This window comes from Pristiophorus japonicus, chromosome 9 (genome assembly GCF_044704955.1).
Source record: "Pristiophorus japonicus isolate sPriJap1 chromosome 9, sPriJap1.hap1, whole genome shotgun sequence".
Classification (NCBI taxonomy): domain Eukaryota; kingdom Metazoa; phylum Chordata; class Chondrichthyes; family Pristiophoridae; genus Pristiophorus; species Pristiophorus japonicus.
In genome coordinates, this window is record NC_091985.1 from 9,544,326 (window position 1) to 9,569,566 (window position 25,241).

A 25,241-nucleotide genomic window follows, 5' to 3' on the forward strand; every position below is an offset into this window, starting at 1 on the left:
GATAAAAAAACGTGTGAGTCGGTGAGCAATGACTGCCCGGGTTGCGGCATGGGCCAAACGTTGGGGGCTGGCACCCCCCCACCCCTCCCATTGGCCAACCGCCCTCTTCCCCCAGTTACAGTCCCGTCGTGACTTGTGTGAGTTCGGAGTTGAGGTCCTCCCCCTGGTGCGAGTGGGACTCCAGGGACATTTGCACGCCTAGTCATACCTGGTGGTTAGTCCTGTCGGCCGTGTGGATGGTGGACGGGTGCTCGCGGGCCTGGTTCCTCACCCGGTTGGAGCCCTGGTACTGAATGGCCGAGGAAGTGGGCAGGCAGAACTCCCGGAAGCAGCGCTTGAAGTTCTCGTCCAGGAAGGCGTAGAGCACGGGGTTGAGGCAGCTGTTGGTGTAGCCCAGGGCGATGCAGAAGTGCCAGGCCACCGACGTGAAGAGGGTGGACGGGATCTTCACCAGGGCCCGGAGGATGACGTAGATGTGGATGGGCGTCCAGCAGACGATGAAGACGGCCACTACCACCAGGACCATCCGGGTGATGCGCCGGAGGTTCCTGTCCTTCTCCTTCGAGCCGGAGAGCATGCGCACACTCTTCAGGCGTAGGATCATCAGGCCATAGCACACGGTGATGATCAGGACCGGCATGACGAAGGCGAAGATGAAGACGCAGATCTTCAGGAGGTTGTCCCAGTACCAGGAAGGGTGTGGGAATTGCAAGGTGCAATCCATTACTCCTAAAATTGGAACGGGCGAAAGCAGAGATAGTTAAATCGCGGGTTGTTGGACCAGTGCGTCAATTTTGCGCACAAGGGCTTGTAGGCAAATGTACTAACATTGACGGACAGCTGAAGGCCATCATAACTGTGAGGCGTTGTGCATCAAAGCACAGAGACTCCCCACCCCACCTGAAACCCTGTGATCTCCTGGGATGGGCAGAAATACCACATCTGGAACTCGGCCAATTTCGGGGGAAAGTCTGGGCAATTCCTCTCTTAACCCCTAGTCAATTAAAAATAGTCTAGGAGATGACTCTGGCCCTAATAATGTCTTGCAGTACCTAGATATTTGTACGGGCTGAGTTCCACGCCAGCCAGAAACAGGTCTAGCTCTTGCTTGAAGGAACTCAGCGAATCAGCATCCACTGCACGAGATGGCAGCCTGTTCCAGAGGCCCACTGTTCTCTGGGAATAGAACCACCTCCTGACATTTAACCGAGATCTGACCTTACTCACCTTGAGATTGTGATCCTTGGTTCTCTATGCGGTTAGAACAAACTCTCTTCTCCAACACAATCTATTGCCTTTGTCACCGCGATCAGATCACCCTTAAATCAACGCTGCGCTGAAGTGGAGACCATCTTCTGAGTTGACCTGAGAGATATCAAATGATTTACCAGAACAAGCCACTTGCCCAAGCAATTAAACCATGGGACCATTGAGGCCCTTTGGCCTCACACACCTGCGTTGATGCCTGCTGTGCTTCTGGAGAAAAGATACTGGAAATATCGTGAGCAGGTCGGGGTTGAGATTGATAAACAAAAGGGTCAATGTTGTTGGCCCAAATGGGGCCACTCAGGTTTGAGAGAACTCTATTAGGCCTCCTAAACTGACCATCAGTAGAGAGTTGAGAACGGAAAAGATCTCCGAGCATATTCACTTCGTACCCTCTTTACAATTTATCTTGGCTCCTCCAATTCTGCCCTCTTGAGCATCCCTGATTATAACTGCTCAACCATCGGTGGCCATGCCTTCTGTTGCCTCGGCCCCAAGCTCTGGAGCTCCCTCCCTAAACCTTTCTGCCTCTCTACCTCTTTCCTCCTTCAAGCTTTTTGGTCATCTGCCATAATTTCTTCTTATCTGGCTTGGTGTCAAATCGGTGAACATATGAACAATGGCGGACAGGTGAAGACCATTTGGTCCATCGAGACTGTCCCACACAATTGCGATGCCTTGTGTATCACAACATATACCCTCCACCTCCACCCCAAACCACGTGATCTCCTGGGAGAGCCAAAAAAAACAGCTGAAAAAAAAACCCCAGGCCAATTTGGGAAAAAAAATCTGGGAACTTCCTCTCCGACCCATCTAGCGTTAAAGTCGCGATACAAATACAGGCTGTTGTTGTTGGCTGAAAGTGAGCTTTCTCGGCTCAGAGAGAGTGGATTGGGCATCCAGTGCCATGTTTGGGCCCGGCACCTACCTTTGTTGAACTGCGTCGTCGCCATTATCATCACGGGCAGCCCGATGGCCGAGGACAGGATCCAGATGCAGACGTTGACGATTTTAGCGTTGCGTGGCGTACGGAAATCCAGGGCCTTGACCGGGTGGCAGACGGCGATGTAGCGGTCCATGCTCATGGTGGTGAGGGTGAAGATGCTGGTGAACATGTTGTAGTAGTCGATGGACATGATCACCTTGCACAGCAGCTTCCCAAAGGGCCAGGTATCCATCAGGTAGTTGACGCTTTGGAAAGGCAGGGTGCTGGTGGCTAAGGCGTCGGCCAGGGCCAGGTTGAAAATGTAGATGTTGGTGGCTGTTTTCATTTTGGTGTACCTGAAAATCAAGGGATGGTCAGTACATGGGAGGGGCAGGAGCTTCAGGGCTTCTGACGTTGCTGGTCACCATGAACACTCTCACTTCGACAGAACAAGAGGTTTTTGTACCCCCTTCCTTCATTGTCCCAGGGCAGGTACAGCACGTGTTAGATACAGAGTAAAGCTCCCTCTACACTGTCCCATCAAACACTCCCAGGGCAGGTACAGCACGGGTTAGATATAGAGTAAAGCTCCCTCTACACTGTCCCATCAAACACTCCCAGGGCAGGTACAGCACGGGTTAGATACAGAGTAAAGCTCCCTCTACACTGTCCCATCAAACACTCCCAGGGCAGGTACAGCACGTGTTAGATACAGAGTAAAGCTCCCTCTACACTGTCCCATCAAACACTCCCAGGGCAGGTACAGCACGGGTTAGATACAGAGTAAAGCTCCCTCTACACTGTCCCATCAGACACTCCCAGGGCAGGTACAGCACGGGTTAGATACAGAGTAAAGCTCCCTCTACACTGTCCCATCAAACACTCCCAGGGCAGGTACAGCACGGGTTAGATACAGAGTAAAGCTCCCTCTACACTGTCCCATCAGACACTCCCAGGGCAGGTACAGCACGGGTTAGATACAGAGTAAAGCTCCCTCTACACTGTCCCATCAGACACTCCCAGGGCAGGTACAGCACGGGTTTGTTACAGAGTAAAGCTCCCTCTATACTGTCCCATCAAACACTCCCAGGGCAGGTACAGCATGGGTTTGTTACAGAGTTAAGCTCCCTCTACACTGTCCCATCAAACACTCCCAGGGCAGGTACAGCACGGGTTTGTTACAGAGTTAAGCTCCTTCTACACTGTCCCATCAAACACTCCCAGGCAAGGTACAGCATGGATTTGTTACAGAGTAAAACTCCCTCTACACTGTCCCATCAAACACTCCCAGGGCAGATACAGCACGGGTTTGTGACAGAGTTAAGCTCCTTCTACACTGTCCCATCAAACACTCCCAGGCAAGGTACAGCACGGATTTGTTACAGAGTGAAACTCCCTCTCTACAGTGTCCCATCAAACACAGATTTGGGGTACTGCAGTGTGAGATCAGATCAGTTGTCATAGGTTCCTTGATGCACCTTTAGTTGTTGCTTAAGGGAATGCCGTGGAAAGAATAATGATTATTGCATAGCAAAAGCCCCATTGGTACCTGAGAATGGGAAGTACGAACATTAAAAACAAGATTTTCAGAATCTTGCCATAGCTTGAGTTTGCCCCTCCCCTGCCCATGCCTTGTATCTTCCTTCAGGCCTTGAAGACCTGGTCTGCAGGCTGGCCACCTCAGTTTTGGAGTGTTGTTGGCTGAAGGAAAGTACATGTGTGTTTATGTATGCATGTCACAGTGCAGTTACACCCTTCCCCCAGGGGCAGCACTGGTGAGGGGAGTAATCCCAGTGTCTGACAGTTTCCATGGTAAATGTGGACTTGGGAATTTATGATGGAAATATACGTAAAAATAAGGATTGAATGTATGGCTTTAAACTGGGGACTGTATTATGTCTGTGCGCCCTGGTCCAATTATCCCACGCCATCGAATCCTGCCTCACCTGAACATTCCAGCGTTGCAATATTGCAGGAGATGGGCCAGTTCGATATTATTGTTGGCTGGGTCACAGAGCACATTACTGAGAACATGCAAAGGCCTTCAGCTCAGGGAGGGACCTACTGGGGCTTGAAGCATCTTATCCAGTAGGGTGGGGAGGAGGGTGGGAGAATCCCAGGACACTCGCTGCATTGATGTGGTGTCACCCCCATCCCCTCCCTCACCCAGGTAAAACACTCTGTAGATTAATGTGTACCATCCCAAGCAGTGTTAAACCAGTTTGAGAGGGCGTGCGTGTGTGTGTGAGTGCATGAGTGTGTGTGTGAGAGTGATTGTGTGAGTGTGTGTGTGAGTGAGTATGAGAGTGAATGTGTGTGTGTGAGTGAGTGTATGTTTGTGTGAGAGTGTGTGTGTGAGTACGAGTGTGAGTGTGTGTGTGCGTGAGTGTGTGAGTGTGCGAGCGTACATGTGTCTGTGTGTGTGTGTGTATGCGAGTGAGTTTGTGAGAGTGAGTGTGCGTGTGCGTGCGAGTGTATGTGTGTGTGAGTGAATGTGTGAGTGTGTGAGAACGTGTGTGTGTGAGAGAGAGTACATGTGTGTGTTTATATGTGTGTGTGAGAGAGTACATGTGTGTGTGTTTGAGTGTGTGCGTGAGTGTGTATGTGTGAGTGAGTATGTGTTTGTTATGTGAGTGTGTGTGAGTGTTTGAGTGTGAGAGTGTCTGGATATGAGTGTTTGTGTGAGTGAGTGTCTGAGTGTGAGTGTTTGTGTGTGTGTGTGTATCTGTATGTCTGTGTGTGAGTGTGTGTATCTGTGTGTGTGTCTGTTTGTTTGTGTGTGTGTGAGTGTCTGTGTGTGATAAATAACTATTTGCAGTGATCAAAATACATTTTTTATTCCAAATTAACATTTGAATTCAAAATATTTAATCTACAACAGATATTAGGAATGCCATGGATCATCGTATAATTCTGTGCCATTGTGTTAAACAGGCGATCGACAATCTAGCTATTTTGCCCTTTTAATCCTTTCAGAGATGAATGACCATTTCAGTATTCCGCACATCGTACCTCTCGCTTCCCTTTTGAATCGTTAACAGCGCCGAATTTCTAAGCAGAGCCGGCGCGGGAAGGGGGTGTGAAATCGCGAGTTAGTGAAATAGTCGAAGTTTGTGCCTTGAGGGAGTCACTTCAGGCGCTGCACGCCCGCACTTGTCGGTTAGATGGCGCTGCTTGAGCACTTTAACCCCATAGACACACCGATGGAGATTAAATACCGAGAGCAATCCATTAACACTCAATCAATGCACAAGTATGCAACCCAGAGTGAATTATTCCTCCAGCATTTGTGAAACATTTTGAGTCGCTTTGGTTTTTTTTTGCTTGCATGAAATAAATGCACGAATATTTAAAACATGAAATATACTGTCAATCGCACAGGACGTGGACAATAAGTCTGAACGCTCTGCACACACGGACACTGACACTCCCGGTGTAACGATGAAGTTGGAGGCGGAATGAAGTGAGACTGGGGGCGGGAGGGGGGGAGAAGATGCTCGTTCCGGGGCCAAAGATGTTGGCTAGAGAGAGAGGGTGGGGGGGTTTCAAGAAGGAAGAAAAAAGCAAGGGATGGTTCTGCTTTAAGTTTGGGTATATTTTGCATCTTACCTGACAATGACATACATGACCAGCACGTTGCCGACCAGCCCCAGCACACAGACGATGGAATAGAGAGCGGTGATGATAATGGCGATGATGACCGACGAAGTGCTCTTGGTCAGTGGGCTACCCTCGGTGCAGGAGCTGGCGTTAATGCAGAGGTGGGATGAGTTGGCGATGCCCAGGCTGGAGTTCGCTGTGGGCGAGATGCCCTGGCAGAGCTGAGACCCGTTGGCAGCAGCACTTAGATCGAAGCAGGACTGGGCGAGTAGATCCATTGCAATATTCTCTCTCTCTGTCTGTCTCTCTTAAAAGATCCTTTTCGGCAAACCAAAATCTCCTCCCTTCCTCCCTCCTCCCTCCCCCCCCCCAAAAAAAAAACAAAAGCTTAGGACAAGAGTAAGTCGATTGTAAAGTTGAGCAGAGGAGACACGCACCGCCTCTCCTGTTCCAGTTAGCCGAGCAGCAAAAGGCAGCCCCTTGTACACGATGGGCAAAGTGATGCGATCCTGGGCTGTGTGTGTGCGTGTGTGTGTTGGGAGGGGTGGTGAAAGTGGCGTCTCTTGGCAGCCTCTCTGACTGACTGCTCCATCTCCCGGCGCTAGAGGAAGGTAGTTCTGGTCCGGGGTGGGATTGTTGCTGTTTTATGGGGGAGCCCCACCCCTCCTCTTCCACCAAATCCTCCCCCCCTCCCCTAACCCACCATGTGATGGGAGGGAGAGAGAGGGAGCGAGCAACTGCCGAGGCTGGGCAATTGGGCGAGGGTCGAGCTGGAGGGAGCTGGCCACGGTGCTGAAATACAACCAGCGCTGCAATCTGCAAATGTCTATTTCATTGAAACTCGATCCATTTCAGAGCTTGGTGCGGCATTGGAACACCCCAACAACAGCCCCCCCCTCCCCCCCCCACCCCACTGAATAAATAATAAAGTTAGCCCCCCACTACACTGATGCCAAAAATGCTTCACTGCGAGATGGGGGTGGGTGCAATGTAACTGATGGAAGTGTTCCTGCATTTCCTGCAGAAAGCCTCACCACATTTAAAAAGTACTTGGATGTGCACTTAAAGTGCCTTAACTTACAAGGCTAAGGACCAAGAGTTGGAAAATGGGATTAGGCTGGATAGCTCTTGGTCGGCCGCGCGGACACGATGGGCCGAAATGATGGGCTTAACATCTTATCTGAGAGACAGCATGTCTGACAGTGCAGTGCTCCCTCAGTACATTTCACGTGTAAAGTCTCTGGAGTGGGATTTGAACCCACAACCTTCCGACTCGGAAGTGCTGCCCACTGAGCCACGGTTGTCACCTTTGATGAAGGGTTACTCACCCCCAAACCACCATGACCTGCCTTTTGTCTTCGCACAGCCTCACCAGCCTTGTACGTATTGCCAGCATTTTCTGTTTTAATTTCAAAATCTTCAGATTTTAAGTTTCTTCTTTCTATATTGTAAATGGGATCCCTGAAAAGGATCATAGGGTCATAAAAACATACGAACATAAGAACATAGAATTAGGAGCAGGAGTAGGCTATTCGGCCCCTCGAGCCTGTTCCGCCAAACAATGAGATCATGGCTGATCTTTTACCTCAACTCCACTTTCCCGCCCGATCCCCATATCCCTCGATTCCCTTAATATCCACAAATCTATCGATCTCTGTCTTGAATATACTCAACGACTGAGCCTCCACAGCCCTCTGGAGTCGAGAATTCCAAAGATTCACCACCCTCTGAGTGAAGAAATTTCTCCTCATCTCAGTCCTAAATGGCCGACCCCCTTATCCTGAGATTGTGACCCCTGGTTCTAGATTCCCCAGCCAGAGGAAACATCCCCCTTGCATCTACCCTGTCAAGCCCGGTAAGAAGTTTGTATGTTGCAATTAGATCTCCTCTCATTCTTCTAAACCCTAGAGAATATAGGCCTAGTCTACTCAATCTCTCCTCATAGGACAATCCCTCCATCCCAGGAATCAGTCTGGTGAACCTTTGTTGCACTCCCTCAATGGCAAGTAGATCCTTCCTTAGGTAAGGAGACGAATACTGTACACAATACTCCAGGTGTGGTCTCACCAGGGCCTGATATAATTGCAGCAATTATACTCAAATCCTCTTAGAATGCGACATCCATAGGCAATCTTGACAAACATATATGATGTAAAGAAATTCTTCCTTCGACCTGTGATAGAATGACTCATTGTCAGACTGAGGCGTTACAGAGAGAGGATGCGGGAAGAAAGTGAGAATCTTATTGATCCCATGGATCCCATTTATTCTTATTGAACTGGTCGATGATGTTAATAATGGGCTGTTAATGCCGAAATACACCCGCTTCCCTCTATCAAATATCCAACTGTAGCATGCATGAGTAATCTTTTTCACAACCTTTTGTCCCACTCATCTTCCGTATTCTCAACTCCTTGATGATGCTAAAGATAATTAAAAAATGAACCAGAGGGGGAGATTGGGAGAATTTAATTTTAAGGCAGCGAGTTGTTATTGTTATTGTAAGTTGTTATTTGTATACACATTGAATATATTTAAGGCGGAGATAGGCAGACTTTTGAGCGATAAGGGAATAAAAAGTTACGGGGAGCGGGCAGGAAAGTGGAGCTGATCAGCCATAATTGTATTGAATAGCGGAGCAGGCTCGAGGGGCCGTATGGCCTACTCCTGCTCCTACTTCTTATGGTTTTATGTTGTGATCTGGAACACGCTGCCTGAAAGGGCAGTGGAAGCAGGTGAAATAGTAACTTTCAAAAGGGAAACGGAAAACAAATTGCAGGGCTATGGGGAAAGAGCGGGGATGGGAGTGGGAATAATTGAATCGATCTTTGAAAGAGCCGGCCCAGGCACAATGGGCTGACTAGCCTCCTTCTGTGCCGTAAGAGTCCATGAACAGAGATTCACTGGGATTATCCCGAATCTGCAGTGCACTCGCTTGGGGAGAAGGGGGAAGAGGAATTAATATTATAGCACCAGTCCTTCTATTAGTATCCTATTATCCTTGATTTCTGCCACCTATCACTGGTAAAAAGGTACAGCTATGAATTGCTATGCTTCTGGAAAAGTTCAAAATGAAAAATAGCTTTTGTGAGGCTCAGACAATGCAGATGGCAAATTGCTAATTGGAATGGCACATTGTGTCTTTCATACTGTGTCTTTGATTTTGGTTGGAGGGAGGTGGAGATGGAATGCACGAGTCTTGGAGAGCTAGAATTTGCACAGACTTTCCTGTAATATTTTAGTTTTGTTAAACTTGTATCGAAGCTTGATTAGACCACAGTTCTGGTCTCCACATTACAAAAAAAAAGGATATTGAGGCACTGGAGAGTGTGCAAAGAAAGAGATTGACAAGGATGATACCAGAGCTGAGAGATTATACCTATCAGGAAAAACTGAACAGGCTGGGCCTCTTTTCTCTTGAAAAGAGAAGGCTGAGGGATGACCTGAGGGAGGTAATTAACATTAAGAGGTGGTTTTGGTAGGGTAGAGGTAGAGAAGATGTTTTCACTTGTTGGGTAGTCCAAAACTAGGGGTTATAAATGTAGGGCAGTCACTACTGAATTCAACCGGGAATTCAGGAGAAACCTCTTTACCCACTGGCCGGTTAGAATGTGGAACTCGCTGCCATAGGGAGTGGTTGAAGCGAATAGCATAGGTGCTTTTAAGGAGAAACTAGATAAGCATGAGAGAGAAAGGGATAGAAGGTTATGCTGACAGGGTGGGATGAAGAGGTGGCTTGTGGAGCATAAATGCTGCCATAGACTATTTGGGCCAAAAGGCCTGTTTCTGTGCTGTAAATCCAATGTAATTCATAGCAACATCGGGAAAGAGTCAGACATTGAAATCCTTGATCCTGTTCCGCTATTCTATTTGATCGTGGCAGCTCCGTATCTCAACGCCATCTTTATTCATATCTCTTAATAACCTTGCCTAACAAAAAATTGTGTATCTCAGTTGTGAAAATTTCAATTGACCCCCCCAGCCTCAATGGCTTTTTGGGGACGAGAGATTAGGTTTCCACTACCCTTTGTGTGAGAAATGCTTCCTGCCATCAGCCCTGAACAGCCAGGCTATACCCGCCTTGTTCTGGACTCCCGCCACCAGAGGGCATCGTTCCTCTCTTTCTACCCTATCAAATTCTTCAATAATCTTAAACACCTCAATTAGATCACCCCTTAATCCTTTATACTCCAGTTAGCACAAAACAGGCTCGTAGTGAATTGGAAGTCACCACGGCCAATTCCACCCTTGTTGGACCAACCATGGCACCGAAAATCTGCTGGGGAGTGACACTCGGCCGGTGACCCCCCCCCGCCTCCAAACTTTGTAGGCTCAGGGAAGGATCCTCCAGGCGTGGGCCCTCGGCAATTTGGGGTATTGTGCTGTACCCCAAGACCCAAAAAAAACAGGAGGAAGCTACCCGGCCCAAGGAAGGGGGTGGGTTGTGTTACTAAGTTGCCCCCCCCCCCCCTCTCGGTGTGAGAAGATTGTGGTCCCAGTGGTCCCATCAGAGCCAAGGCATTAGAGGATTCCTGCCCCCGACATTGGCCTGTCGCGCACGGCAACTCCTGCTGGGGCTCACAGCGGGAATACCGTTACTCATTGAGTATACTAACCCCCCCCCCCCCCCACAATGTACGCCGGGCTTCCACTGAGGCTGAAAACGTGGGAACGCCCAGCATAGGGAGTCCCTGCCCCCCAGCACCTTTGATTTGTGGGGACTGGGTTTTGGGGCAGATGGAGGTTACACCCGAGAAAACTCCCGCTTCCGCCTCCAGAAACTAGCTGTGCAGGCCATGACCGAATGTATAGGGTCCCGGCATCATTCCTGAGCCTTCTGCTGCACTCCCGTTGGACCTCTGTTTCTGCGGCTCATGTGCACCCAGCGTTGATGAAGGTCTATAGCAGTCTGTTTCCTCTGAAAGTCTTCGCTGCAACGCGCTGTGTAAGAGATAGGGCCAGTACCTCCAGTGGTAAGGCAGAGATATCATGGCAATTATTGGCTGTAAAGCACTTTGGGATGCCCTGAGGATGTGAAGTGCGCGTATAAATACAAGTTCTCTCTTATTATATGTATGGATGAATCTTCCGTGTAGGTGTGTTTGCACATGTGCATGTTTTAGTGTGATCATAGAGGTGTGAGGGTGTACAAGCAAATGTGTTTGTGTGAGTGTGTATGAGTATGTGTATAAATGTGTGAATATGTGTGTGCAAGACTGTGTGTGTGAGTGTGTATACGTGTGTGCGTGAGTGTGTGTATATGTGTGTGCATGTGTGTGTGTGAGTGTGTATATGTGTGTGCACGTGTGTGCGTGTGTGTGAGTGTGTGCGCCTGTGTGTGCACATGTATGTGGTGTGCATGTGTGTGAGTGTGCATGTGTGTGTGCCTGTGTGTGAGTGTGCATATGTGTGTGTACGCATTTGTATGTGTGCACGTGTGATTGTGTGTGTGCATGTGAGTGTGTGTGGGTGTATATGTGCGTGTGTGTGTACATGTGCATCTGTGTAAGTGTGTGTGGTTGCATGTATGTGGGTGCGCGTGTGTGTACGTGTGTGTGTATGTGTGTGTTTTGTGAGTGTGTGAGTGTGTATGTGAGTGCGCGCGCGTAAGTATGTGTGTGCGCCTGTGTATGTATGTGTGTGTATGTGGTGCACATGAGTACATGTGTGTGCATGTGAGTGTGTGAATGTGTATATGTGTGTGTGTGTGTATGTGTGCATGTGAATGCACATGTGTGTATGTGTGTGCATGCATGTGTGTGTGGGCGGGTGTATGTGGGTGCGCATGTGTATATGTGTGTGTATGTTTGTATGGTGGTAGGAATGTACAATTTTCTTTAATGAATAATGCCCGATTAATATTGATTTGTTCCTCCCACCAACACTGCCAAAAAGCTACAATGGAATATTCTGAATGATAACCTAATGATCAGTGTTGCCTGGGAACAGCACATTCCACTTGAGCTTGTAGGGTGCTGGCACCTCTCTCCAGGGAAGGATGAGATAGCAGCATCCCTCAAGGCACTTCTGATTTTATTCAGATCTACATAAACCAGTTTTTAGAATTTCTCTGTAACGCGAGTATATTGAACCATTCAGATTAAAGGGCAACTTTGTGTTATGCTGTGTCAGTGTTATGAAAGCTCATAAAACAGGTATCTTTTTTAGTTGCATTAGAAGTCAGAGCCTTAAAGGTGCAGTACATAAGAACATAAGAAATAGGAGCAGGAGTAGGCCATTCGGCCTCTCGAACCTGTTCCGCCATTCAATAAGATCATGGCTGATCATGGACCTCAACTCCACTTTCCCGCCCAATCCCCATATCCCTTGACTCCTTTAATATTCAAACATTTATTGATCTCTATCTTGAATATACTCAAAGACTGAGCCTCCACAGCTCTCTGGGATAGAGAATTCCAAAGATTCACCACCCTCTGAGTGAAGGCATTTCTCCTTATCTCCATCCCAAATGGCCGACCCCTTATCCTGAGACTGTGACCCCTGGTTCTGGACTCCCCAGCCAGGGGAAACATCTTCCCTGCATCCTTTCCTCCAGCCACACGCTGGCGACATCACTGTTATTCGCTGAAGCGGAGAAGTAGAGTTGAGGTCAAAGATCAGCTATGATCTCGTGGAATGGCGGAGCAGGCTCGAATGACGTACTCCTGCTCCTAATGTTCCCATGAGTGGAAGACCCACACCGAGCAGGAAGGCCGGCCGGCCCATTCTCGCTCAACCACCCAGAGCATTGGTCCTGGCGGGACAGTGCCGCTCATCTCAGGGCAATCACAACTTGGGACGCACTGAGGAATTGATCCACAGTCCTTTCCTGAGGTGAGGAGGCTCCCGATCGGGTCCCTGGCCTGTTCCCGATTGGGCCCTCCCATTAATAGTACGCTCTGGAATGGGTCCAAGTCCACAATGGTGAGATCGCTGGGTGGAAGGAGATCTGAAAGAGGGGCTTCCTTTGGGCAGTAAATTTGTAGTCACTGTTGTAATGTGGGAAACACGGCAGCCAATTTGCCCACAGCAAGCTCCCACAAACAGCAATGTGATAATGACCAGATAATCTGTTTTTTTGGTTATGTTGGTTGAGGGATAAATATTAGCAAATATTAGCCAGGACACCGGGGATAACTTCCCTGTGCTTCTTCAAAATAGTGCCATGGGATCTTTTACATCCACCTGAGAGAGCAGACAGGGCTTGGGTTTAACGTCTCATCTGAAAGACGGCACCTCTGACAGTGCAGCACTCCCTCAGTGTCATCCTGGATTTATGTGCGCAAGTTCCTGGAGTGGGACTTGAACCCACAACCTTCTGACTCAGAGGCGAGTGTGCTACCCATTGAGCTACAGCTGTCACACCTGAGGGGAAATGTTCCGAGTTTGCATTCCCAGAATAGAGCTTTATGGGTCAGGAATGCGTGTTGGGAATTCGGGAATTTGGGCTTGGAAATTGGAATCCCTGATTCAAGTCAAGTACCATTGTCCATCTTTGAATATAAACCATGAATTGGACACAGAGTTCAGTGCCTGATATACACTCTCAGTGTGTGAAGCTCTAAATGATAAAACTTACCCCGTTATTTCGCACCAGGAATGAGAAAGTACTGATTTCTGGGCTTTCCTTTCCTAACAGTTGAGTCAATTCTTCCGCATCTAGTCATAACAGGAGACTCTCTTGCAATGGCTTCTCTTCCCGCTCCCACAACATTAGTCAGGAAAAGGTGTTAGGGAAATTGAAGGGACTGAAGGTCGATAAATCCCCAGGGACTGATAGTCTGCATCCCAGAGTAGTTAAGGAAGTGGCCCTAGAAATAGTGGATGCATTGGTGATCATTTTCCAACAGTCTATCGACTCTGGATCAGTTCCTATGGACTGGAGGGTAGCTTTTTAAAAAAGGAAGGAGAGAGAAAACAGGGAATTATAGACCGGTTAGCCTGACATCGGTAGTGGGGAAAATGTTGGAATCAATTATTAAAGATGTAATAGCAGCACATTTGGAAAGCAGTGACAGGATCGGTCCAACTCAGCATGGATTTATGAAAGGGAAATCATGCTTGACAAATCTTCTAGAGTTTTTTGAGGATTTAACTAGTAGAGTGGATAAGGGAGAACCAATGGATGTGGTGTATTTGGACTTTCAAAAGGCTTTTGACAAGGTGCCACACAAGAGGTTAAGGCACATGTTATTGGGGGTAATGTATTGACGTGGATAGAGAACTGGTTGGCAGACAGGAAGCAAAGAGTAGGAATAAACGGGTCCTTTTCAGAATGGCAGGCAGTGACTAGTGGGGTGCCGCAGGGTTCAGTGCTGGGACCCCAGCTATTTACAATATATATTAATGATTTAGACAAAGGAATTGAATGTAATATCTGAAAGTTTGTAGATGACACTAAGCTGGGTGGCAGTGCGAGCTGTGAGGATGATGCTAAGAGGCTGCAGGGTGACTTGGACAGGTTAGGTGAGTGGGCAAATGCATGTCAGATGCAGTATCATGTGGTGTGATGCAGTAAGTGTGAGGTTATCCACTTTGGTGGCAAAAACAGGAAGGCAGATTATTATCTGAATGGTGACAGATTAGTAAAAGGGGAGGTGCAATGAGACCTGGGTGTCATGTTGCATCAGTCATTGAAAGTAGTTATGCAGGTATAGCAAGCAGTAAAGAAGGCAAATGGCATGCTGGCCTTCATAGTGAGGGGATTTGAGTATAGGAGCAGGGACATCTTACTGCAGTTGTACAGGGTCTTGGTGAGACCACACCTTGAGTATTGTGTGCAGTTTTGGTCTCCTAATCTGAAGAAGGACATTCTTGCTATTGAGGGAGTGCAGCGAAGGTTCATCAGACTGATTCCCGGCATGGCAGGACTGACATATGAAGAAAGAATGGATCGACTAGGCTTATATTCACTGGAATTTAGAAGAATGAGAGGGGATCTCATCGAAACATATAAAATTCTGACGGGATTGGACAGGTTAGATGCAGGATGAATGTTCCCGATGTTGGGGAAGTCCAGAACCAGGGGTCACAGTCTAAGGAAATGGGGTAAGCCATTTAGGACCGAGATGAGGAGAAACTTCTTCACTCAGAGAATTGTGACCCTGTAGAATTCTCTATCACAGAAAGTTGTTGAGGCCAGTTCAAAAGGGAGTTAGATGTGGCCCTTATGGCTAAAGGAATCAAGGGGTATGGAGAGAAAGCAGGAATGGGGTACTGAAGTTGCAAAAATGATCAGCCATGATCATATTGAATAGTGGTGCAGGCTCGAAGTGCCAAATGCCCTACTCCTGCACCTAATTTCTGTGTTTCTATTTTTCTATGACCTATTTCTCACCTACATGCTGCCCCTCGGCGACATCGTCCCAAACCACAATGTCAGATTCCACCTGTACGCTGACGACACCCAGCTCTGTCTCACCAGCACTTCTCTCGACCCCATCCACCACCTCCGATTTATCACGCTGCTTGTCCGACATCCAGTCCTGGAATTTCCTGCAATTAAGCATCGGGAAGTCCGGGGCCATTGTCTTTGTCCTCAGCCAAGGCAACGATCCCATCCACCTCCCCAGCCGCTGTCTCAGTCTGAACCGGACTGTTCATAACCTCGGCATCCTATTTGAATCCGAGCTCAGCGAGTCCAATGTGAGAAAAGGAGCAGAGGGAAGATGAGGAGAATATATGAGTTGTTATGACCTGGAAGGCACTGCCTGAAAGAGCGGTGGAAACAGAATCAATAGTAACTTTGAAAAGGGAATTGGATAAATATTTGAGATGGAAAACATTTGTAGGGCTTTGGCGAAAGAGCAGCGAGTGGGACTAATTGGACAGCTCTTTCAAAGGTGGGCTCCTTCTGTGCTCTTTGATTTTATGATGATCCTCATGATATTAATTAGATTGGCTTGGATGCTGGTGGATGACGATAATGATATGAAGAAGGAAGAGAATGCGAGAGAGATCCTGAGCTATGGGAAATGCTAGAGTTGGTGGAAAAACAGGCAATCAACCATCAAAAAGATTGGAGACACTCCGGATTTCAAGGAGACCCTGGCCGGGAATGTCCTCTTTGTGGTGGCTTTCCAACAGGTTGGGACTTCTGTCCACCCCTCCAACACTGCCGGAATGCTAACTATCCCCATTTCTGTCAATCATATCATCGAATCTTAGAAATTTACAGCACGGAAGGAGGCCAATTCGACCCATCGTGTCCACGCCGGTCGACAAAGAGCTATCCAGCCTAATCCCACTTTCCAGCTCTTGGTCCGTAACCCTGGAGGTTGCGGCACTTCAGGGGCACATCCAAGTTCTTTTTAAATGCGATGAGGGTTTCTGCCTCTACCACCCTTTCAGGCAGTGAGTTCCAGATGCCCCCCCGCCCCCTGCCCTTCGGGTGAACACATTTTCCATCAAATCCCCTCTAAACCTCCCTCCAATTACTGTAAATCTATGTCAAGCACAAGCCCGCCATGAAATCCTGCTGACCGGACAGCTCCGGAGGCAGAGGCAGGCTGAAGTTCTGAGGTTCGGCACTCTGGTGGACTACACATGAAGGTACGTGGGTCCCAGAGTGGATGGAGAGGATGCCGCTGCAAGGACCTCTCTGTCCATTGTGAGAGCCCAAGGTCATTGCCATTGCTTCCTGGGACCGACCACCATTCTTTCAATTTTTGGCTCAGGGAGCAGTGGAACGTGAGATAGATGGGAGGGAGTTCCCCCAGCGACCCAAGCCCCCTCCCTCCTTGCCCCCATTTCCATTTCGTGAGCAAGGAAGGTGTGGTAGAGGCAGCAGGAGGGAATTCCCAGTCCGGACAGTGAGGTCCCGGGATGGATCACCCTCTGCAATCCCTATCATTCTCCACTGTGATCCCACCCAATTTTGGCCACGCTAGTGGAAGAGAAGCCCGAACACTAGCCCCCTACTCAAACTCATTCTTGCCCAGGGGTTCCCAAGAAGCCGACCATCTTCTCTCTTAACACCCTCATGACCCATCTCCTGACTACCAAATGGCTCCATCTGGGTCCCAAGCTTATTGGGACTGTCAAGCTCGCCCCTTCCTCTGGAATTTCGGAACTGTTGTGTATGCATGCCTGTTTACTGTGTGATGTCTGTAACATTGTTATGCAACACTGACTGTACCCTTACACTGTAAACACCTTACTTGTACTCCAGAGGGTGCTGCTGCAGGTAACCCAGTATAAAAAGGAACTCACAGATTGTTGTCCTCACTCAAGAGTTGCAAATAAAGAACTACAGGTCTACAAAATTTAAGTATCTAAAGGTGCCTACATATACTACAACTGGCGACGGGAATACGAGGTCACGAACCACAAGCTCAGAATGTCGAATCTCAGCATCTTTCAGCAATTTACCGATAGAGAAGATTGGGACGCTTTAGTAGAAAGGTTGGAACACTCAAGGAGACTGGCTGCACCGTGCAACTTTGGCGGCCACCTAAATGAAGCACTAAGGGACTCTAAACCGACGAGTGCAGTGCACCGCATTGACACTTCTAAGGGCAGAAACGCTGCCCCGAGTCCCGCAACCCTGAGTCCACCACATGGGGCAAACCGGCTAGCCCCGTGCTGGAGCTGTGGAGGAAGCCACAGGGCCCACCAGTGCTGCTACAAAGACTATGCATGCAAAGAGATAAGGCACCTTCAAAGGATGTGCAGAGAAAGCTTTACTCACCGCGTCTCTGAAGAGTTGGCTGATCACCGGGGCTCCAACACAGAGGAAGGTGAAGTTGCTCAACCCCTGGAAGAAGAGTATGAAACCCATACCTGCTCCACTGAAAGTTCTCCATTGACAATGAAAGTAGACGTCGATAGGGTCCCAGTTTCTATGGAGAGCGACACAGGGGCGAGCCAGTCTGCGATGAGCCAAGCGACCTTTGAAGAACTTTGGACGAATCCCGCCAATCGACCACAACTGCATCCTGTCCAAGCAAAGCTGCTCCCAGGCCTCCGGGCTCCGGCAATCGACCTCGAACATGGATCTATCGCAGCATCCGGAGGTTCCACTGTCCAGCTCGACAGTGCAGCGACGACTCCACAGCACCACGGTGAAACCTCCAGGACCGAGGATCCAAACTCCACTTTCCGGGCGGAGGCAGGACTCCAAGAGGTGAACAGCGACGAAAGAAATGGATTCCCAACATCCAGGATCGAACCTGTGGAAGAAAAGAGCACCACAGCCTACCTGCAGCAGGGCCAGAAAATGGCTGCCGCACCACAAGCAGCAGAACCTAAAATCAAAATGGCCACGGCCGTACCACGAGGAGCATTGGAGGAGCATCACGTGACACTGAGCGGCCAATCGGATTTGAAGGCTCCCTTAAAGAAGATCGGTAACCAAAAAAAACTTAAAGGGGAAGTTTCAACTATTTGAGTACACGGACTTTAAAGCTAAAGATCGGTCCTGGAGAATTCGCCGTGGTGCTGTGGAGTCGTCGCCATGCCGTCGAGCTGGACAGTGGAACGTCCGGATGCAGTGATGGATCCTTGTTCGAGGTCGATTGCCGGAGCCCGGAGGCCTGGGAGCAGCTTCGCTTGGACAGGATGCAGTTGTGGTCGATTGGCAGGATTCATCCAAAGTTCTTCAAAGGTCGCTTGGCTCATTGCAGACTTTAAAATGTATGCAATATAACCATGAATTGTGATGCTGGTTTAACTAAGGTGACTAATGAGATGAATGCAGGTGTCAGTAAGGTTAAGAACAAGTTTATTATGCTTATCAATAATGATAGAGAATGTGAAATGCCTAATGTAACCATGTCTGTTGAAACCAGGACACCCAAAAGTGATGCAAATGCTAGAATGTATAATGCAGGCTTGACTATGTGTGATCAGAGCCAAGGTGTCATGTATACCGGTAGGACATTGCCAAAGGACATTGGGTCCTACAGGGACCATGCTGATGCCAATGGAATCCCCCTGTGGGAGACCCCCAGGTCCAGCAGGCTACCTGACCATGTAGCCTGGACCTTTGGAACGAATGTGATGCCCCTTGCAGGACACACACACAGGCAGTGGGAGCAGACCCACTACAGGGACAGTGGTCAATGGGCAGCCCAGCCACCACCAATGGCAACCGGCACCAGACCAGCCCTACAACCCCTGGCCACCAGGGCCAACACCAGGCGCTTGAGGCCAATACCCTCCAGCTTTCCTGGCAAACCCTGGGATGACCTGACCTTCATACCAGTTGGTGGACAAGGAGCGCACCCAGTCTTGTGGCCCTGCCCACCACCCCACAACTACCCACATCACAGTGTATACACACCACCCACTGCTGCCATGGCTACCCCCCCCCCCCCCGAGGGATCCCACAACAGTGACACCCACTTGGTTTGTGTGTGAGGGAGGGGAAACGTATGAGGCCAGTCTCAAGCACAGGGGTCACCCCTCAACCACACAACCCTCACCACAACCTCCCATAGCCCACCACTGATCACCTCCTCTGGTCATGACAATAAGAATATGAAAAATGCTTAGGGTGAGTGTTGTTGTGTATGCACGCCTGTTTACTGTGTGATGTCTGTAACACTGTTATGCCACACTGAATGTACCCTTACACTGTACACACCTTACCTGTACACCAGAGGGTGCTGCTGCTGGAGACCTAAGGGTTACCGGCACACGGCAGGTAACCCAGTATAAAAAGGAACTCACAGCTTGTTGTCCTCACTCAGGAGCTGCAAATAAAGGACTACAGGTCTACACAGTTTAAGTATCATACCCTGCCTCGTGGAGTCATTACTAAAGGTGCCTACATACACTACAGGAACCATCACCATTTTCACAAAAAATCCTCACTCAGCTCCTCTACCTTCCGCAACTATCATCTTATCTACAACCTACCTCTTTCGCTCCGAGATCCTTGAACACATTACTGACAACAGCTGACATCTCCCCCGCCACACTTTTTCATCCTTGTTTTCAAATCCCTCCATGGCTTCGCCCCTCCCTATCTCTATAATCTCCCCCAGCCCCACAACCCCTGAGATGTCTGCGCTCCTCTAATTCTGCCCTCCTGAGCATCCCTGATTATAATCGCTCCACCATTGGTGGCCGTGCCTTCTGTTGCCTGGGCCCAAACTCTGGAACTCCCTGCCTAAACCTCTCCGCCTCTCTACCTCTTTTTCCTCCTTCAAGACACTCCTTAAAACCTATCTCTTTGGCCAAGCTTTTGGTCACCTGCCCTAATTTCTGCTTATGTGGCTCAGTGTCAATTTTTTAGCACATAATATTCCTGTGAAGCACCTCGGGACGTTTCACTACGTTAAAGGTGCTATATAAATACAAGTTGTTGTTGTACAGGCAACTCTCGATTATCCGGGTCCCTCAGGGATTGGGCTATGCTAGGTAAACGATTTATCCGTCAGAGCGAGTTGATATTATAAAGTCAAAACTTCAATGAATAAATTCTGTGCAATCGGAGCACAGCAGACATGATCTCAGACAAGTGCAGGAGAAGTGCATTGAGCAGAACATGGACCTGTACGCTGTATTTATTGACCTCACCAAGGCCTTTGATACTGTCAACAGAGCAGCGCTGTGGTCAATCTTGACGAAACTTGGGTGCCCAAGGAAGTTTGTCCACATCATCGAGCTGTTTCAGGACAACATGACGGGTGAAGTGCTCTCAGACACACAACCACGGCCCCATTTGCCATCTCAAATGGAGTGAAACAAGGTTGTGTACTCGCTCCAGTACTGTTCAACCTATTCTTTACCTGTGTCTTGAACTATTCCATAAAAGACTTGGAGTTTGGGGTCTACCTGAAATATCGATTGCCTTGCTGCAAAGACCAAAGTACGGAAACGACTCATCCTAGAGGCTCTCTTTGCTGACGACTGCGCCCTTATGGCACACAAGGAGAGTGACCTACAATTCATACTCAGCAAATTTGCTGAGGCAACAGAACTGTTTGGCCTAACCATCAGCCTTAGTAAAACCGAGGTTCTCTATCAGCCTGCCCCTGGCACCACAGCACCTGCTCCCACAGTCTCCATCGGCAGTACACAACTAAAGTCAGTGGACAGCTTCAAGTACCTTGGCAGCACCATATCAAGTGATGGGTCCTTGGACAAGGAGATTGATGCAAGGATCTGTAAAGTCAGCCGGGCACTTGGTCGCTTGCGCACTAAGGTGTTGAGTCACCACCACATCCGACTGTCAACTAAACTGTTGGTGTATAGAGCAGTCGTTCTCTCATCTCTCCTTTATGGATGTGAGACCTGGACACCCTACAGGCGACACAGCAAAAAGTTGGAAGCTTTCCACATGCGCAGTCTCAGATCTATACTCCACATACGCTGGCAAGACCAGGTGTCAAACCTTGAGGTTCTGGAGAGAGCACAATCAACTAGCATCGAGGTGATGATCAGGCGAGCCCAGTTCCGGTGGGCTGGACATGTCATCCGCATGGATGAGTCAAGGATCCCTCGTCAGCTTCTTCACGGTGAGCTCTGTGAAGGCCGAAGACACCAGGGGCGCCCCCCGCAAACGCTACAAAGATTGCATTAAGGCTAACCTCCAGTACTGTGGCATCCGACCAAAGGACCTCGAGAATACAGCAGCTAATAAAATCCAGTGGCGAACCCTCACGAGGACTGCCTGCCAGACCTTCGAAGAAAGCCGATGTCAACGCCTGCGGGACACTAGAGATAGACGACATCAGGTGGCAGTACTGTCAGCATCAGGCACACTGAACTTCCCTTGTCCGGTGTGCAAGGGACTATGTGCATCCAGAATTGGCCTATACAGCCACTTGAAGACACATGCCATTGATGATAAGCACATCAACGTCTTTGTTGGATACGACAGGCTACCAAGAATCAGCTACAAACAGTAACAAGGCAGTTAAGTATGGACATTACCAGCATGCATGCAGGTGGCCTCGAGGAGGAGATTGTCTAGCTCCGGGGTTCCGGACCGCGCTGCCTTCCCTGGCCAAAAGGACTCCGACGTCAGCGGCGGCCGCGAGAGACAGCGGCTACAGCAGCGCGCACGCACACGGAATTTTAAATGCCGTTACAACGGTTTCCCGTTGCATCTGTGTGCGGATAATCGAGAGTTACCTGCAGTTGGTTTAACAGTCACCAACATCACCAATGGCGCCCTGCATGATTTGACCATGGACTTTTAACCCTATTCAATCTCCCTTCTGCCTTTGACATGACAGACCCATCTAATCTCCTCCATCACCTCTCCTCTGATGCCCATCTCCGTGGCAATGCTCTCTCCTGGTTCCACTCCTACCTGTCCCAATGTAGTCATAGAATCATCGAAACATAGGTGCAGGAGTAGGCCATTCGGCCCTTCGAGCCTGCACCGCCATTCAATGAGTTCATGGCTGAACATGCAACTTCAGTACCCCATTCCTATAGAAACATAGAAAATAGTCACTACAATCCCTCAGACGCTTTGTCTTCCTGTACCTGCAAGGTACCTCAGGGCGGTGTCCTTGATTCCCGATAATCTACCTGGCCCTCTAGCTTTTCAGTGACTGTCTGTGGTGCCCACTCCTTCAACCAGCTGACCCCCCCCTCCCCCCCCACCCCGCAGTATACCCTCTGCACTGTTGAAAAACCTCACCACCTTCCTCAACCCTGATGTGCGATTCCAATGCCACTTCCGGCCAATTGTGAAGACACCTGAGGAATGCTCTTGGCTTCCATCTCACCTGTCCTCCTCCCCCACCATGGGAAGTCTAATCCGTGGCTTTATCCTGCCGATGATTGACACTCCTCTCTCTGATCCCCCTGCCTCTATCCTTCAGCTAATCCACAACTCTGCCGCCCAAACCATCTCTGACACATCGGCGTACATTCCTATCACCCAGCTCCCTGCCGTCCTGAGCCCCAGAAAGTCGACTTCAAAGAACCCAAGTTCCTCATCTTTAACTGCCTCTGTGGCCTTGCTCCACTCTATCTTTTTCGAGGAGGTAACCAGGAGGATCGATGAGGGCAGTGTGTACGATGTAATGTATATGGATTTTAGCAAGACTTTTGATAAGGCCCCATATGGCAGACTGGTCACAAAAGTAACAGCCCATGGGATCCAGGGCAAAGTGGCAAGTTGGATCCAAAATTGGCTCAGAGGCAGGAAGCAAAGGGTAATGGTTTATGGGTGTTTTTGTGACTGGAGGGTTGTATCCAGTGAGATTCCGCTTTTTGTGGTATACATCAATGATCTCGACGTGAATGTAGGGGGTATGATTAAGAGGTTTGCAGATGATACTGAAATTGGCTGTGTGGTTGATAATGAAGAAGAAAGTCATGGACTGCAGGAAGATATCAATCTACTGGTCAGGTGGGCAGAGCAATGGCAAATGGAATTTAACCCGGAGAAGTGTGAGCTAACACACTTGGGGAGGGCTAACAAGGAATGAGAATATGCATTAAATGATAGGCCATTGAGAAGTGTAGAGGAATAAAGGGACCTTGGAGTGCATGTCCACAGATCCCTGAAGGTAACAGGCCAGATAAATTAAGTGGTAAAAAAGACATACGGAATGCTTGCCTTTATTAGCCGAGGCATAGAATACAAGAGCAGGGGGGCGGGGTGGGGGGGGCAGGGGGGTTATGCTTGAATTGTATAAAACACTGGTTAGGCCACAGCTGGAGTACTGCATACAGTTCTGGTCACCACATTACAGGAAGGACGTGATTGCACTGGAGAGGGTACAGAGGAGATTTACGAGGATGTCGCCTGGACTGGAGAATCTAAGCTATGAGGACAGATTGGATAGGCTGGGTTTGTTTTCCTTGGAACAGAAGAGGCTGAGGAGCGACCTTATTGAGGTGTATAAAATTATGAGGGGCCTAGATATAATGGATAGAAAGGGCTTATTTGGCTTAGCAGAGGGGTCAACAACCAGGAGCCATAAATTTAACGTAATTGGTAAAAGGATTAGAGGGGATTTGAGGGGAAATTTCTTCACGCAGAGGAGGGGTGTGGGAGTCTGGAACTTACTGCCTGAAAGGGTGGTAGAGGCAGAAACCCTCACCACAATTAAAAAGTACTTGGATGTGCACTTGAAGTGCTGTAACCTACAGGGTTACAGACCAAGAGCTGGAAAGTGGGATTAGGCTGGATAGCTCTTGGTCGGCCGGCGCGGACACCATGGGCCGAAATGGCCTCCTTCCGTGCTGTAAATTTCTATGTTTCTATGATTCAACCTGACCAGTCTTCCCCAGAATTTCTCTGAATATTTGGCATTTATTGCCCATCCCTAATTGCCCCTGAGAAGGTGCAATGAACCGCTGCAATCCGTGTGGTGAAGGTACTCCCACAGTGCTGTTAGGGAGGGAGTTCCAGGATTTTGACTCAGCGACGATGAAGGAACGGCGATATATTTCCGAGTCAGGATGATGTGTGACTTGGAGGGGAACTTGCAGGTGATGGTGTTCCCATGCGCCTGCTGCCCTTGTCCTTCTAGGAGGTTGTGGGTTTTGGAGGTGCTGATGAAGAAACCTTGGCCAGTTGCTGCGGTGCATCTTGTAGATGGTACACACTGCAGCCACGGTGCGCCGGTGGTGGAGGGGGTGAATGTTGAAGGTGGTGGATGGGGGGCCAATTAAGCGGGCTGCTTTGTCCTGGACCATCTGAATCCCTCGATGCCACACTGCCCGATGACACACCCCTCACTGTGTATTATTTTGTTCATAATATAAACCATCTGAACCCCTCGCCATGACCCTGCCCTGTGACCCCTGCCCTGTGACTCCTGCCCTGTGACACACGATGTTGTGTATCTGTAAAGCATGCACTCCTATGTTCCGCCACCAGGGAGCGCATCCCCTGAAGTCCCAAGGGATCCCAGCACACCTTGGGAGCATGGTATATAAGCCGGCCCCAAAGGCCTGTTCCTCACTCTGGAGTGTCTTAATAAAGACTGAGGTCACTGTTACTTTAACCTCCCTGTGAGCAGTCTCATCTGTGTTCGGAACACAATAACTGTCGACGAGTATACGAATCCAATGCAAAGATGCAGCAAACTGTGGGCATCCTGGAGAAGTTCACGGAGGGTGAGGACTGGGTAACCTATGCCGAATGGCTAGACCAGTACTTTGTAGCCAACGAGCTGGACGGAGAAGGAAGTGCTGCAAAAAGGAGAGTGGTCCTCCTCACGGTCTGCGGGGCACCAACCTACAGCCTCATGAAGAATCTTCTGGCTCCGGTGAAACCCACAGATAAGTCATATGAGGAGCTTGTACACTGGTTCGGGAGCATCTTAACCCGAGGGAGAGTATGCTGATGGCGAGGTATCGGTTCTACACGTGCCAGCGATCTGAAGGTCAGGAAGTGGCGAGCTATGTCGCCGAGCTAAGGCGACTTACATACATAGAAACATAGAAAATAGGTGCAGGAGTAGGTCATTCGGCCCTTCGAGCCTGCACCGCCATTCAATGAGTTCATGGCTGAACATGCAACTTCAGTACC

General features: G+C 49.1%; 1 protein-coding gene across 10 annotated transcripts; it reads right to left on the reverse strand.

Annotated features, from left to right (window-relative positions):
* Nucleotides 1-202: 202 nt before the first annotated feature.
* On the reverse strand, nt 203-6,069 carry oprm1 (opioid receptor, mu 1). 10 transcript variants are annotated; one of them, XM_070888627.1, is made up of 4 exons: nt 5,801-5,955; nt 2,206-2,547; nt 1,087-1,103; nt 203-726 (listed from the first exon to the last, which is right to left on the reverse strand). In XM_070888627.1, the coding sequence occupies exons 1-4, from the start codon at nt 5,815-5,817 to the stop codon at nt 203-205; spliced, it is 900 nt and encodes a 299-aa protein (XP_070744728.1). In that variant the 5' UTR covers nt 5,818-5,955. The 10 variants fall into 10 exon arrangements, with proteins under 10 accessions (XP_070744728.1, XP_070744725.1, XP_070744724.1 ...); XM_070888624.1 differs by lacking the exon at nt 1,087-1,103 and adding an exon at nt 1,171-1,176 and having other exon boundaries at nt 203-729; nt 2,195-2,547; XM_070888623.1 differs by lacking the exon at nt 1,087-1,103 and adding an exon at nt 1,208-1,222 and having other exon boundaries at nt 203-729; nt 2,195-2,547.
* Nucleotides 6,070-25,241: the final 19,172 nt, after the last annotated feature.